General features: G+C 40.9%; 1 protein-coding gene across 2 annotated transcripts in view; it reads right to left on the reverse strand.

Moving 5' to 3' along the window:
- Positions 1-327: 327 nt before the first annotated feature.
- The window catches only part of vps54 (VPS54 subunit of GARP complex), a 66,410-nt gene continuing 50,196 nt past the window's right edge, over positions 328-16,541 (reverse strand). The window contains exons 18-23 of one of the 2 annotated variants that reach the window (XM_080199963.1): positions 14,959-15,046; positions 12,062-12,183; positions 9,670-9,750; positions 8,570-8,677; positions 2,689-2,783; positions 328-1,598 (exon numbers count right to left, since the gene is read on the reverse strand). In XM_080199963.1, the coding sequence (XP_080056089.1) occupies positions 1,493-1,598; positions 2,689-2,783; positions 8,570-8,677; positions 9,670-9,750; positions 12,062-12,183; positions 14,959-15,046 (600 nt within the window). In that variant the 3' untranslated portion in view covers positions 328-1,492. Of the gene's footprint in view, positions 1,599-2,688; positions 2,784-8,569; positions 8,678-9,669; positions 9,751-12,061; positions 12,184-14,958; positions 15,047-16,541 lie in introns of those variants that run through there. The other variant, XM_080199964.1, reaches the window with a different exon arrangement.

The following is a 16,541-nucleotide window of genomic DNA, read 5'->3' on the forward strand; positions in this document are numbered from 1 at the left end:
ATTGGATGATTAACTCCTTGCTGTGTGAAGCGTTCTATAATCCTTAGCATTTGCTTAAATTTGACTAAATTACTATCCTGGATGTTTAAACTATCAGCCGGCTTATCAAACTAGAACTGTTGAGAACACTGTAGTGAACATTTGTAGAGTGGTAACAAACCAAAGATCTGTCAGCAGGAGAAATAAACTTTTGTTATGTAAATATTGCTTAGACAATAATTGCCCAATTGTTCAGAGATCTATAGTTACAAATAACTTGTACAATCACAGTGAGGGAGCAAATAAAATCTCATTACAAAACTGCAAAAAAGAAAATGAAAACTTAAATCACTTCCATGTAACTTTTATTTTGAGATTTCAATTTAAAAACATCAGGATTGGAGGGATACTATTTATTATCAGGTATCAGTAAACCCCTCAGCAAGCTTGGATTTAAATTAATTGGAATAGCAGCACAAATGGGAGATATGGTCAATCTTCAGTGCCACCAATGTATAATTAGGCACTCAGTAAATAAGGACTTCACCCCTGACAGCACAACCTGTAGCTTTTTGTACTGTAAGAGAAATGAACTTAGGCACTTGACTGTATTGTAGACATTCACTGCTAACTCTGTTTACTGATGGTGCAAAATTCCCACACAAATGATAGAAAGGAACCTCAATCTAACACAATTTTGTCAAAAGGTTTGAAATTGATTTTAAAAAAGCCATATCTTAACCAAAGCATTGCATAAAAACCCAGTGAGGCTTCTGAAACTAAGTGCTTCAGAAGAGAAACGGCCATATGGCAAAATAAAAGTTCTTAAAGTGCCTCAACTAGGGAAAAATGATTTTATTACAAATATACCGTTGTTGACTTTTTTTTTAACCCAAAGATGCACTGAGGATTTAACAGTTAAAATAAACCTGAAACACTTTGATTTTAAAGCCTGGGTTAACAGCAAGCTGTGGGGAATAGGAAAATGTACATCAGATATGCAACCACCACTCCAAAAGATTTTTAAAATCCATAGAAAGGTCTGTAAAAAAATAAAGCTCCTAGATTATTAGCAACACCCCCAACATGGATAAGAAACAATCAATCCATTTTTATGAATTGTTAATGTTGCAAGAATTTACAACCGTTTAAAAGGTATTTTATAAACTGTACCATCATTAGCTATGCTTCTATTTTTTTTCAACATGTTATGATTGCACATGAGGTTTAACATACAAATAATCAGATGCAAAGCATCCTTTAGTGCTACACAGTCTGTCTTCCAGTAAAGCCAAAGGTCACGGCGTGAGGTCCTGGATTTGGTCCACAGAAACTTCAGCCTCATTTGAAAGGTTTTAAAGAGGCTGGCCAATCGGTGCCCGTGGACAGACATTTGCTGTAAATCACTCGCTGATTTGGTCTTTCCAGATGTTAATGAAAGACTGGCATTAAGGGTGGCAAAAGTCTAGCATCATTAAACACCTTGGCATTTCAAGTAGTATTCTTCATGATGTCACCTCTTTGGTTCCCAGATTTCTGTCATATTAACGCCCAAATCTTCAAGACCTTTTAATGCCCGTATGTTTCCAGTGTAAAAAGCGAGATCTGATGCAACAAGCCTGCAGGTGAAATGGAACTTTTGGTCATCTTAAATATACACATCACCCTTACAGCTAATACATCATTCAAAAAGTCTTAGAATGACTACCCAGTCTGCCTGTAATACCTTCTCTGTGTCCAGTGTCTGTGCACAAAGCCTTACAACAAAAGAACAGACCTCAATGCCAATTACTGACGCGTTCCTCCGAAGAAGTTACAATGCTGAGGAGTTCATAGAATCTGCAGTGCAGAAGGAGGCCATTTGGCCCATCGAGCCTGCACTGATAATAATCTCATCCAGATCCTGTCCTATCCCTGTAACCCCACATATGTACCCTCCTAATCCCCCTAACATTAAGGGGCAGTTTAGCATGGCCAATCAACCAAACCCACACATACTCAGAGTGTGGAGGAAACCAGAGCACCCGGAGGAAATCAGCACAGACAAGGGGAGAATGTGCAAACTCCACACAGAACCCAAAGCTGGGATTGAACCCAGATCCCTGGCACTGTGAGGCAGCAGTGCTCACTAGAAATGAAGCTGGTATTTTTGGGCCCAAGGATTCTAATGGATACATTATAAAGGCTTTCTGAATTCTTTGACTTATTTAAAAACTGATGATGGTATCCCAATTAAACAAGCTAATTGTTCTGAACAGTTTTAAAATATCTGGTGACTCGCTGGTGGGTTCCATACAGATTAAAACGTTTTCTGATTTATGATAAACCCATTTATCGTTGAGTTTACTGACCTGTTCACTGTTAATAAATAAATTGTAGCATGCAAATAAATGATCAAAATTTATCAAAGGCAAAAATGTATTTTAGTTATATTTTGTGCTGATTTGTGGCAGATTTTGCATTTGGCAATTTGTGGTTTAAGGTGGCAGTCCATCTCTACCTTTAGAGATAGACAGTAAATGCTGAATTAACCAGCGACAATAACATCCTCAGACAGAATAAATTCAAAATCCGAATGGGCTTAGCAGAAACTAGAGAGAAGAAAGACACATCTCAAAGTGGGTAAAAATAAACACTGATTACACTCAATCCAGAAACTATAACACCAATGGATTGAAACACATCGTGAGCCAATTTATCTGTACAAACCCATGCAAAGGTCCCCCATCATTTACAACATTCAAACGGATTAGCTGCCTCTTCAGGTGAATTTTAAAACTTGAATTGATTCTCAAGAACAGCATCTGGGGGGAGAGAGAGAGAAAGACATGTGTTATAGTGCAGATTTTTGTCAAGATTACAAAGTGAAGAAGTCTCAACACATAAGATAGAGTCACATCATGGGACATGTTTGAAAATCCTCAGTAATATTTGTGGTGAACTGTTAACCTCACCTCCCCATTTCCCTCTCCTTCCAAGCCCCACCACATCCTGCACACGGTACAGTGATGCAAACACAGGACACAGACAAAGAGAAGGTAAAAAGGAATGTAGTGGTAATTGGGGATAGTGTGGTTAAGGGTATTGACACTGTCCTTTGTCACAATGATAAAGTGCACAGAAGGGTGTGTTGTCTGCCTGGTGCTCGGGTCCGGGATGTCACATCTGGGCTGCAGAGGAACCTGGAGTGGGAGGGTGAGAATCTGGATGTTGTGGTACATGTGGGTGCCAACGACATCGGCAAAACGCGAACTGAGGATCTGGGGAGGGAGTATGAAAAGCTGGGAATGGAATTAAAAAGTAGAACTGACAAGGTGGTTATCTCTGGATTACTACCTGAACCGAGTGCAGATGGGCGTAGGGTTGATAGGATTAAAGAGGTGAATGGGTGGCTCAGGGATTGGTGTGGGAGGAATGGGTTTGAATTTATGGGGCATTGGCTCCAGTATTGGGGAGGGTGGGACCTGTTCAGGTGGGATGGTGTTGGTCTGAACCGTGCTGGGACCAGAGTCCTGGCGAATCGTATGAATAGGACTGTGGACAGGGCTTTAAACTAACTAGGGGCGGGGGGGAGGGTGCGAGGGTAGGTGAAATTACAGGGTCTAAAGTAAAGGAGAGGGTACAGGTACGGGAAGAGGCCAAGGATGTCCCAATAATAAAGGGAGTAGGGGGCGTGAGTATAGTTGGTAGCGTTCCTTCAAATAGGGTCCAGGTGAAGGCTGGGATGAAGGCACTTTATCTGAATGCACGAAGCATTCGGAATAAAGTGGATGAGCAGGTGGCGCAGATCAGCACAAATGGATATGATCTGGTGGCCATTACAGAGACGTGGCTGCAAGGTGACAGGGACTGGGAGCTGAATGTCCAGGGGTATCAAGTGTTTAGGAAGGATAGGCAGGAGGAAAAAGAGGGGGGGGCGTAGCTCTGCTGATTAAGGATAGTATCAGGGTGGTAGTAAGGGATGATATAGGAGCCAAAGAGCAGAAAGTGGAATCGTTGTGGGTGGAGATTAGGAACAGCAAAGGGAGGAAGACGCTGGTGGGTGTCATCTATAGGCCCCCAAATAATGATCTGGAGGTGGGGCGGGCTATTAATGAGCAAATAAATGTGGCGTGCAGGAATGGAACGGATATAATATAATATAATATAACTGGATAGACTGGGACTTTTTTCTCTGGAGCATAGGAGGCTTAGAGGTGATCTTATAGAGGTCTATAAAATAATGAGGGGCACAGATCAGCTAGATAGTCAATATCTTTTCCCAAAGGTAGGGGAGTCTAAAACTAGTGGGCAAAGGTTTAAGATGAGAGGGGAGAGATAGAAAAGGGTCCAGAGGGGCAATTTTTTTTACACAGAGGGTGGTGAGTATCTGGAATGAGCTGCCAGAGGTAACAGTAGAGGCGGGTACAATTTTATCTTTTAAAAAGCATTTAGACAGTTACATGGGTAAGATGGATATAGAGAGATATGGGCCAAATGTGGGCAATTAGGACTAGCTTAGGGATTTAAAAACAGGTGGCATGGATAACTTGGCCGAAGGGCCTGTTCATGCTGTAAACCTCGATGACTCTATGACTGCATGATTTGATAAGGTCAGAGAGACGATCCTTTAAAACAGATGAGGAGGAATTTCTTCAGCCAGGGAGTGGTGAATCTGTGGAACTCTTTGCCGTAGAAGGCTGTGGAGGCCAAGTCATTGAGTATCTTTAAGACAGAGATAAATAGGTTCTTGATTAATAAGGGGATCAGGGGTTATTGGGGAAAAGGCAGGAGAATGGGGATGAGAAAAATATCAGCCATGATTAAATGGCGGAGCAGACTTGATGGGCCCAGTGGCCTAATTCTGCTGCTATGTCTTATGGTCTTATAATTATGGGGGATTTCAATCTACATATTGATTGGTCGACCCATGTTGGACGCGGTGGGCTTGAGGAAGAGTTCTTGGAATGCTGCCGGGATAGTTTCCTTGAACAGTGTGTGTTGGAGCCGACGAGGGAGTGAGCTATCTTGGATCTGGTGTTATGTAATGAGGCGGGTAGAATTAGGGACCTTGTGGTGAAGGATCCTCTTGGGAAGAGTGATCATTGTATGGTGGAGTTTCTGATGCAGATGGAGGAGGAAAAAGTAGGATCCCGGACCTGTGTCCTTTGTTTGAACAGAGGGGAGTACGATAAGATGAGAGAGGAGTTAGCGAATGTAGATTGGAGGTGCACATTGGAAGGTCGGTCTGCTGAGGAACAGTGGAGGATCTTTAAGGAGATCTTTCTTGGTGCTCAGCAGAAATTTATTCCGATGGTAAAAAAGGATCGTAGGAGGAGAGATAATCAGCCGTGGATAACAAAGGAGATAAAGGAGAGTATTAAATTAAAAGCTGATGCGTTTAGAGTAGCTAAGAGTAGTGGGCGAGAAGAGGATTGGGAGAGGTTTAAATATCAACAAAGATTGACAAAGAAGTTGATAAAGAAAGGAAGGATAAACTATGAAGCTAGGCTAGCGCTTAATATAAAAAAGGATAGTAAGAGTTTTTATAAATATATAAAAAGGAAGAAGCTGGCTAGGGTGAACGTTGGACCCTTAGAGGATGAGAGGGGGGACTTAGTGGTGGGGGATGAGGAAATGGCTGAGGCCTTGAATAACTTTTTTGCTTCTGTCTTCACGGAGGAGGACGCGAATAGTTTGCCGGGTGTTAACGATGGAAAGATGGGAGGAGTGGAGGGCCTGAATGAGATCATTGTTACTAGAGAGGCGGTGCTAGACAGACTGGAGGGACTGATGGTGGACAAGTCCCCAGGACCGGATGGAATGCATCCCAGGGTTCTGAAGGAAATGGCGGAGGTGATAGTGGATGCCTTGGTGATTATTTTCCAAACGTCGCTGGATTCCGGGGAAGTGCCGGAAGATCGGAAAACGGCTAATGTTACGCCGCTGTGTAAAAAGGGTAGCAGGCAAAAGGCAGGGAATTATAGGCCGGTTAGTTTAACGTCTGTTGTAGGAAAAATGCTTGAATCCGTAATCAAGGAGAAAATAGCGAGGCATCTTGAGGAGAATTGTTTGATAGAGCAGACGCAGCACGGTTTCGTTAAGAGGAAGTCGTGTCTGACGAATTTATTGGAATTCTATGAGGATGTGTCTAGTGCGGTGGATAGAGGGGAACCAGTGGTGTTTCTCGATTTTCAGAAGGCGTTTGATAAGGTGCCGCACGAAAGGTTGTTACAGAAGGTTAGAGGGCATGGAGTTGGGGGTAGGTTGTTAGCCTGGATAGGGGATTGGCTGTCAAATAGGAGGCAGAGAGTGGGTGTCAATGGGTGCTATTCGGATTGGCGGTTGGTAACTAGTGGAGTGCCCCAGGGATCGGTGCTGGGGCCTCAGCTATTTACCATTTATATAGATGATCTGGAGGAGGGAACTGAGTGTAAGGTGTTGAAATTTGCTGATGACACAAAGATAAGTGGAACGGCAAATTGTGCGGAGGGTGTGGAAAGTCTGCAGAGGGATCTAGATAGGCTGAGCGAGTGGGCGAGGACCTGGCAGATGGAATACAATGTTGGCAAGTGTGAGGTTATCCACTTTGGTAGGAAGGACTACTACTTACAGGGTGAAAAGCTGCAGCAGGCGACGGTGCAGAGGGACCTGGGGGTCCTTGTGCATGAGTCGCAAAAACCCAGCCTACAGGTGCAGCAGGTGGTCAGGAAGGCAAATGGGATGCTGGCCTTCATAGCGAGGGGGATTGAATATAAAAGTAGGGAGGTCTTGCTGCAACTGTACAGGGCACTGGTGAGGCCGCAGCTGGAGTACTGTGTGCAGTTTTGGTCACTGCACTTGCGCAAGGATATTTTGGCCTTGGAGGGAGTACAGAGGTGGTTCACTAAGCTGATACCGGAGTTGAGGGGATTGAACTATGAAGAGAGGCTGAATAGACTGGGCTTGTACTCGTTGGAGTTTAGAAGGATGAGGGGGGGTCTTATTGAGACGTATAAGATGATGAATGGGATGGATAGGATAGAGGTGGAGAGGCTCTTCCCGCTCAGAAAGGACAGTACGACTAGGGGGCACAGCCTCAAGATAAAGGGGGGAGAGCAGTTTAGAACGGAGTTGAGGAGGAACTTCTTCACTCAAAGGGTGGTGAATCTCTGGAATTCTCTGCCCGTTGAAGTGGTGGAGGCTGCCTCGCTAAATATATTTAAGACGCGGGTAGATAGGTTTTTGGTAGGCAAGGGGATTAAGGGTTATGGGGAGAAAGCGGGAAAGTGGAACTGAGCCACTTCAGATCTGTGGGGCAGGCTCGAGGGGCTAGATGGCCTACTCCTGCTCCTGTTTCTTATGTTCTTATGAATACCTGCAGTGATGTCCCAGGACTGAGATGCATGACTTCCAACAATCACACCCAGTTCCACAAGCATTTAGTGTATAAGGGCTTAGAGAACAGCACCAGGTAATATGAATTGGAAACTACATGTCACTCAAAACCATTAGCATGCTAGATATTAACGGGTAAAAGCAGCACAATAGGCTGATTTTGAGACGCATTAGCATTCCTTCTAGAACAATAACTGACATACTTTACTGCCACAACAATATTCACATAACCTGATAATATCTTTCCATCTCAGGTCAGATCATCAATCACATCCTTGATGTCCCAGTAAATTTTAGTTTTAGTATTTTGATAATATATAAATACATCAAATTCTAACATCGGAACTTTAGACACATCTTTCATGTTCCAGCGCTGTTTGCTGTAGGGAGAGCATTGCATCATTAGCTGGCAGGAATCCCCATTTAAGAACCTTTCATTTACAGGATGATCATATATTCTGGTGTTTTATATGCAATATAGATATGGAATTATATAGATGCCAACAGCTGCTGCAAGTTACATTCTCCAGCAACTAACTTACACATCCCTTTCCTGTCTCTGACAGACAACAAATGGTGCTGTATACAATCCCACGTGAACCAGTCATCATCAGGTACTTAAACTGGTGTCAGGTAAAACTGAGACTCCCAGTTGTACATGGGACACCCAGAGTCACTAACGTCCTTTACTGCCAATCATCCAGCCTCAATCATTCGATATAATCAGCTGCAGAGAGCCAGGCTGGCTTCTCATGGTTCTGCTCTGGGCTCGATTCGGAATCTGGCTCATTTCTGTGTCTCAGTAACTGATGTGGGTATGCCGGCGTTGGAGGAGGCCAGAGCTCTCCATTCATCTGACGAAGGGGCTAACCTCGAAAGCTTGTGAGTCTATTATCAAACAAATAGGTTGGACTAAAACCTGGTGTTGTCAGACTTTTTACTGTGTTCTCAGTAACTGACCAGTGAGATTCAGCACGTTAGCAGCAAGCACTTTACCCACTGAACAAATCAGTTCACTTACTCAGTTAGGAAAAGTATAATAATTTATATTTGGCATCCAAAACAAACTAATGGATCATTGTAACACTGTAAATTTTGCACATTGATAATTTACCGATTAATAAACCTGGTTTCTTTTAGTAAGAAAGAAAATGAACATTTTGCTGTGAATGCTGTTACTGCGATTTAGTTTTCCATTGTAAAATAGATACATTTATTTTGTAGAAATGCTGACCTGTGTTTGCTCTGAAGGTAAGATATCGTGTATAGCTTCGTGCATTTTAGCTGTTTGTTTGCAGACATTTCGGAAGCAGGCAGAGGGCACGGGTGCTTTCACTTCATACTGTAAACAAAATAAAAACTAAACCGTAACTCTCACACATCACTGGAAATTCACTGTTTACAACAATACAGGACCATGGAACTAAAACTATCCAAATAGCTGCAGCTGAAACACTCAGTTTTGGGAAGAACAAATAATTAGCATTGCCAGTATTGCTTTAAGACTACGTGGGTCTATTCCGTGAACATTCCAGTTACAGCAGCAACTTCTTTCTCCTCTTCTGTTAGAGTTAAAGACAATAGAAAATCAGATGAGATCTTGTCCTATGACCTATTGTCTTCAGCTCTGAAGAAGGGTCACCTCGACTCGAAATGCCTGTTCTGTTCTCTCTCCACACATGCTCAGATGTGCTGAGATTTTCTGTTTCACTGTCATTTTATCCTGACTCCCCACAACCTCACCTTCCACCCTGCACACTCCCAGTAGTTTAGGAAAGCTCACTGCTCGCTTCTCTCACTAATTTGGGATGGTCAATTAATTGGAGCTTGCTGCTGTTTCGTGCATTCCAAGAACAAGCTGTAAATTTCCCCACCCACCCCTTGAACCTTGTTGTCACACAAGGCATCAAGACCTTGAGTTCTTTCTCACTGATATATTCGCATCTCCCACCTTCTACACAACACTTGGCAGCTCAAACGTCTCAAAATTATCTTCCACTCAAGAAAGAAGGAAAAAGAAAATTGGAGTTGAAACCCTCACTTGACCCCAACAGCCAACCAAACAATAGCGACAGGAACAATCGGAAGCAGATCGTTAACTTGCCTTTTCCACTAGAGAAACAAATTAGGAAATGTGATTACAACTTCATTGCTGATTCACTCCCAATTATCCCCCGCCGCACACCCACATTAACAACTGAAACACAACTCTATTTAACAAGACTAAAGCTTGTAAATTGGCTTGAAACATATCTGATTAGAATCATGGAAATTGACAGTGGGTTCTTAAGAACAACAAAAATATATCCAGAAAACCAAAACTGCTAATTTTACCTTAGACAATGTTTTGTCGCAGAGACTATCCATGATTGCAACAAGTTTTGCCAGGATTTCAGATATGTGGTCATTATAATCCTTTAAAATAAAAAGTTTTGCATTTATTTCACACAAAAATATACCGAATATGTAGAAACTGGTAATGTTGAACTAAAAGAGAAAATGCTGGAAAATCTCAGCAGGTCTGGCAGTATGTGTAAGGAGAGAAAACAGCTGATGTTTTTGAGTCCAGATGAGCTTTGACAAAGGGTCACCTGGACTCAAAATGTCAGCTCTTTTCTCTCCTTACACATACTGCCAGACTCGCTGAGATTTTCCAGTGTTTTTTCTTTTAGTTTCAGATTCCAGCATCTGCAGTAATTTGCTTTAATCTAGCTACACTGGCCTAATTTCCACACTTTGCTGGGAGAGGCTGAAATGATCAGACTGGCCTGGGGTCGATAATCTAAAATGGTGGAATATTAATATATCTCGGAGACTTTAATAACTGCAGGTACAATGCTCGTGTCTTAACTTCCTTAAAATAAGGGTGCAGGGAAAATGAGAATAAGGCAGCGGAAGAAAATAAACTGATGATTCTCTTCATTTATCAGAAACTGCAGCTGCAGAACTTGATCTCGTAAACAACTCCAATGTCGTATTAATTCCTATACTTCAATCGCAAAGGAGGGAATATCTTTGAACAACACAGAGGTTCTTTACTCTGGTGAACTGGGGAGCAGGTGCAGGGAGGGGCGGTGGAAGAGAGAGAACTCTAGTGATATCAGAGAATCTCTCAGATCTTCACAACTTTCCACCAGCCCACTGTAAGTTTCTACTTTATTGACCAACTCCTAAATCTATACCAAAAAAAGGATTGATTCTCCATCTTTTTCAACAAATAATTTTGTGTGGACATTGCAGACTGCAGCAGGGGGCTAAAAGGCTTTATATATCACTCGTGGGAAACTGCAAACTAAGGTGAATAATGCAGAGAAGACCTAAAATAAAACTATCACGTTGGAAATAAAGAATATCTGGAGGCCAGGATTAGTAACATGATTTCTATCACAATACAAGTGCATCAAGTGATGAACAAAAGATAAGTAAAGTCTATAATTTTGTAAAGAAGAAGAATTTCAGGTAACCAGCTGGAAACTGGGTTTGGTTTGTTGCAAGCGAAAGGAGAGAGTAAGAACTAGTACACTTAGTTCACAGTTGCTTCTACCTCAAGGGATCAAGAATCCTGCTAGAAAGAAATCGTATCTAGTCCCAAACCCATTCAGTACTAAGAGATTTTAGTCCATTAAAACTTAATGTGACCTAGAGATTAGTAAAATAATTCAAGTTGGTAACACAACTAGGTGAACAAGTGAAAAATTTACATCACTTTCACTCAGAAGGCTGTCAGCCAATGCAACCTTCACACTTCTGCACTGTGTCTAGATCAATTAAATACATGTCACAAGGAAAGGCATCGATTAGCGTAGGGAGATTTACAACATTAAAATGCTAAACTATTTAACCAGAACAAGATGATTAAAGCGATGCTAAAACTTTACATAAAATGCATTAGTCAGATTACACTCTGCTCTGAGAGTTCAGTTCTCAACAAAATTGTAACAAGTATTTCGATATACAGACAATGGAAAGAGTGGGTATTGGCAAGACTCAGACCGATCATTGTTTAGAGAAAGATTGAATAACCAGTTCGCTAGCCCGGAACTAAAATGATTAACAAAGGACCACATTCATTCACTGAAATATTAGTTTGTATATAAGTTGTAGTAATTATTATTCTGCAAGCTACTTGGTAGCACAAGACTTGAATATTATTGTAAAAGGAGACATGCTGTTGAAGCTTTTATCTTGCACTCATCAGGGCAGATGCCAAGAATACCACATTTCAAAGGGAACAGAGGTTTCCTATGTATTCTCCATGGTAACACCTTGTCCAGAGTCCACTTGGGGACCGGTCAACGCTCTTTTCCATGTTGTATGAATTGTTATTCCCTTTGAAATTTGCTATTCTTGCATTTGTCCTGATTGTCATTCTGTTGGACTATAGGACAACAATGTCGATGCGTAGAAGCCAAATTTGGACAATCAGGAAGAATGTCAAGGTGGAGAACATTTGTAACAGTCTATCAGGTAGAAACAAAAACATACTATACATTCAAAATACATATTTAGATAAATATTTAATAGTAATGTGAGTGTACTAGAGGAACAGAACAAAAAAAAATCGATTTTTATTTTCCTAATGCTTTTCGTAAATCAAATCTAAGAATAAAAGAAATTCAACAAACAAATTAGGAACTTTAAAATCATTTTTGTATAACAGACTCCAACCTAATTTAAAGTTTCATGTTCTGCAGTTTATTGTTTAGAAGTTGCTGAACAATATTACCTTTGTTATGTGGTCAAAGTGCCTCAGCATATTGTACTGCTTTGGCTGTAGCCGAGCTTCAAAGTGCACCCTAATCTTGGGAATGTAGTGTACAATAAGCTGTAAACAACGAGAGGCAAGAGCTGGACAGACAAAATTAAGAGAAACACAAGATTATTAATGGAAGTGCTGAATCTTTTAATGACCAAGAGATGAAAGCCAATGAATGAAACCCAACTGTTAAACAGAAACAGACCACTTAGCCTAAACATTCAGTGCCCTACAAAAGCCAGAACCGCAATGCCATGTACCTGCTCCCTTTCCACAATTCTTTAATCAACTACACAGTCCATTCTTAAATATTACCACAGGGAACATTTGTAACAGTCTATGAGATAGAGACAAAAACATACTTTACATTCAAAATACAACTGGATACTTAATAGTAACATGAGTGTACTAAAGGAACAACACAAAAAAACCTCGGTTTTATTTTCCTTATGCTTTTTGTAATTTAAGAATAAAAGAAATTCAACAAACCCCACTCATCATACTTCAATCACTAATTGTATAAATTAATTCCTCAGTCTTACAACCTGTAAAAAATGCATCTCTAACAGCCTATCCTAACTATCAACCCCTTTACATCACTGGAAAACATTCTTCCAGATACTTTGTCCCATTCTGTCAATTTTTAAAACACCTTTCTCAAAACACCATTTCATCTTCTCTGTTATGACAAAAACAGCACTAATTATTCAAAGTCAGATTAGGCAGCACCTTAGTAAATCAAACTACAGCCTGTGCACTGCCTGAACATCCTTCCTACAATGTCTAAAACTGTGTACATTACTTCACCCTTACCAGGATTTTATAAAGATTTACCATTTATGAGATGTTGAATCTCCATTTTTCTATTGTACACATTGTGCCAATCTCCATGCTCCATTACTGTTATTAAGGCCTTGTTCACTTAAGCTGCAGCTTTTTAGTCCTGGTGATTGTGACATCCTGAATCCTTCTGCTCTCCCACATCACCTAACATTCTTCCAATCACAGTATCGTTTTTTTCCACCCAAAACCTCCTTTAGTTCTCAGATTTTTTGACATTTTATTCTCATTTGCAAATTCCGATAGCATTCTCTCTAGCTCCATCTCCAAATCACTGATGTACATAGCAAACTGATACAGTGTCCCAACAGAACTCTCTGGGTACACTGCTATCCAATTCCCACCACTCTGAAAAACTCCCTAACACCCACTGTTTACCTCCTTCTAACTAATTTATTATACTTGTCCTAATTCTGGAGGCCACTAATCTTGTGTGGTACTTTGTTAGAAGCATAACACGCACAACCAAATTACATCAAGTATTATTTAATGGGACAGAAATTCTCTCTTTTTGCTTTAATTTCATATTATCCAAAACAATGCAAAGTCAATCTTTCTCTCTTAATCCTTCAACAGTTAGATCTCTCACATCTAATTTATGCAAGATTATCATATTGTGTTGTATCACACAATTCATAATGGCTAGACATCTAACAAGTTCTTAATCAAACAATTGCATTGCCAGAATTAGAAGTCATATCCTTTATACTCCAGGATATAGATTTAAAATTGACATGTGTTCCATGTCATGACTGATTTTAAAAGGTTCTATTAATAGTTCTTACTCATATAGAGCCTGCCCTGCAAAAAGGGCACAGTATTAAATCGATTTGCTGGAGCTCTGGGCTAAATATTTGCTCACAAAGAAATAGCACATGAGAAAATGAAAATTGCATTCATAGAATCCCGACAGTGCAGAAGAGGTAATTCAGTTCATCCAGTCTGCGCTGACTCTCTCCCCTCTCCCCTGCCGGATCCCTGTAACCCCACACATTTCCAATGGCCAATTCACCAAACCTGCAAATCTTTTGGACAGTGGGAGGAAACCCATGCAGACACAGGGAGAACATGCAAACTCCACACAGACAGTGGCCCGAGGCCAAAACTGACCTGGGGTCACTGGCACTGTTCATAAGATACAGGAGCAGAATTAGGCCAATCAACCCATCAAATCTACTCCACCATTCAATCACGGTTGACATGCTCCCAATTCCCATTTTCATGTCTTCTCCCCATTACCCTTCAACTCATTACAAATTAAAGATCCGTCTAACTCCTCCTTAGATTTACTCACTGTCCCAGCATCCACCACACTTTGGAGTAGCGAATAGTATAGTATTGGTATAACTTCCCCACAACTCTTCACTCATTTTAGGATGCTGTGAGGCAGCAGTGCTAACTGCCGTGCCACCCCATGTGGGATGAAGAGCTATGGGAAGTTATAGTGACAAAGTAAATACAGTGGAGTAAATAACTGATCTCTGCTGTTCGTTGTAGCACTGAACTGCATGTTCTATTTCTGTGGCTGTTGTCAGGGAAGCAGCTGAGAAACTGTCTGTACTGTGTTAGTATACAGATAGGCTTGGTGAAGCTGGGAGATCCTGAAGTCAGTTTACCCACTGAGATCCAGGATCAGGAGTTGCTGCTGGCCCAGCTCTGGGGAGCTAAGCAGCTCCTCGTTGAGATGGGTTACAGTTATGGGCTTGCCCAGAAATGGAAAAATTAAGTATCAAATACCTGAAAGGTTTTTTTGAGGAAGTTTATTTACTGGAAATCGAAGAAGAATTTTGTCTAAGTACTGTAATTTCCACATTTAATAAAATTAGCAAGCAAATATGAATCAGATTAAACTTATTCTTTAAACTCTTTCAAAGCAGTGACCATTATAATCTTATTGCGTTATGGTCATTAAGCAATTCCATGGACTCTGCACTTAGAATGCTGGACAGCCAGGTTCACCAAATACAGAAAAATACACAGAAAATCAGCCAGGTTAATTATTTTAAAAGGACAAGAAGAATATGTACCTAAGTTTTTGGTAGTTATTGTTTTCAGTCCCACAACCTGCAATGCACCTGCGCCGAGTACTAGCTGACAGCTGCGTGAATTAAAATGCTGAGACAAAATAAATAAAAATACCATTAAGGGCTTTTTTGAAAATGCTCTGAATTTACATACTTGCTTGGAACAACATTCCAGAGAATAAATTATACATAAAATTAATTATAATTCCAAATTTTAATAAATCACAAAAGGATTACACAATGGCTTCACTGTGAAACCAATTCACCAATCCTCCATCATTAATACAAAAGGCTTGTAAATTGAAGCACTAACTGGCTTGAGCAGCCACAGAGTCAGAGATTTACAGCATGGAAACAGGCCCTTCTGCCCATTGTGTCCATGCCATCTCTTTTTTTAAATTCCTAAGCTAGTCCCAATTGCCCGTGCTTGGCCCATATCCCTCCGTATCCATCGTACCCATGTAACCGTCTAAATGCTTTTTAAAAGACAAAATTGTACCCATCTCTACTACTACCTCTGGCAGCTTGTTCCAGACATTCACCACAGTGAAAATTTTGCCCCTCTGGACCCTTGTGTAGTTCTCCCCTCTCACCTCAAACCTATGCCCTCTAGTTTAAAATCCCCTACCTTTGGGAAAAGATGTTGACTATCTAGCTGATCTATGCCCCTCATTATTTTACAGACCTCTACAAGGTCACCCCTAAGTCTCCTGTTGTCCAGGGAAAACAGTCCAGTCTATCCAGCTTCTCCTTATAACTCAAACCATTAAATACTGGTAGCATCCTTGTAAATCTTTTTTGCATTCTTTCTAGTTTAATAATATCCTTTCTATAAGAAGGTGACCAGAACTGTACGCAGTATTCCAAGTGTGGCCTTACCAATGTCATGCACAACCTCAATAAGGTGTTCCAACTCCTGTATTCAGTGTTCTGACCAATGAAACCAAGCATGCTGAATGCCTTCTTCACCACTCTGTCCATCTATGACTCCATTTTCAAGAAGCTTTGAACATGTACCCCTAGATCTCTTTGTTCTATAACTCTCCCCAACGCCATACCATTAACTGAGTAAGTCCTGCCCTGGTTCAATCTACCAAAATGCATCTCCTTGGATTTATCCAAATTAAACTCCATCTGCCATTCATCAGCCCATTGGCCCAATTGATCAAGGTCCCGTTGCAGTCCGAGATAACCTTTGTCACTGTCCACTATGCCACAAATTGTGGTGTCATCTACAAATTTACTAACCATGTCTCCTAAATTCTCATTCAAATCATTAATATTAATGACAAATAACAGTGGACCCATCAATGATCCCTAAGCACAGGCCTCCAGTTTGAAAAGCAACCCTCTACAACCACCTGTCATCAAGGCTTCTGTCAACAAGCCAATTTTATATTGGCTACCTTACCCTGGATTCCATGAGATTTAACCTTAACATGTAACAAACACATCTATGTGCAAGAAAGATTGCAAGATTCAACAGGTGATTTTACTAGTGTTTGAAACCAGTTTGAGATTTAGTCTATCCCAGAATTCAGGGGGAAAGAGGCATTATCGAAGGGAAATGTAGAAATCAGATAAAA

This window comes from Carcharhinus amblyrhynchos, chromosome 12 (assembly GCF_965287045.1).
Source record: "Carcharhinus amblyrhynchos chromosome 12, sCarAmb.v2.hapA, whole genome shotgun sequence".
Classification (NCBI taxonomy): Eukaryota; Metazoa; Chordata; class Chondrichthyes; order Carcharhiniformes; family Carcharhinidae; genus Carcharhinus; species Carcharhinus amblyrhynchos.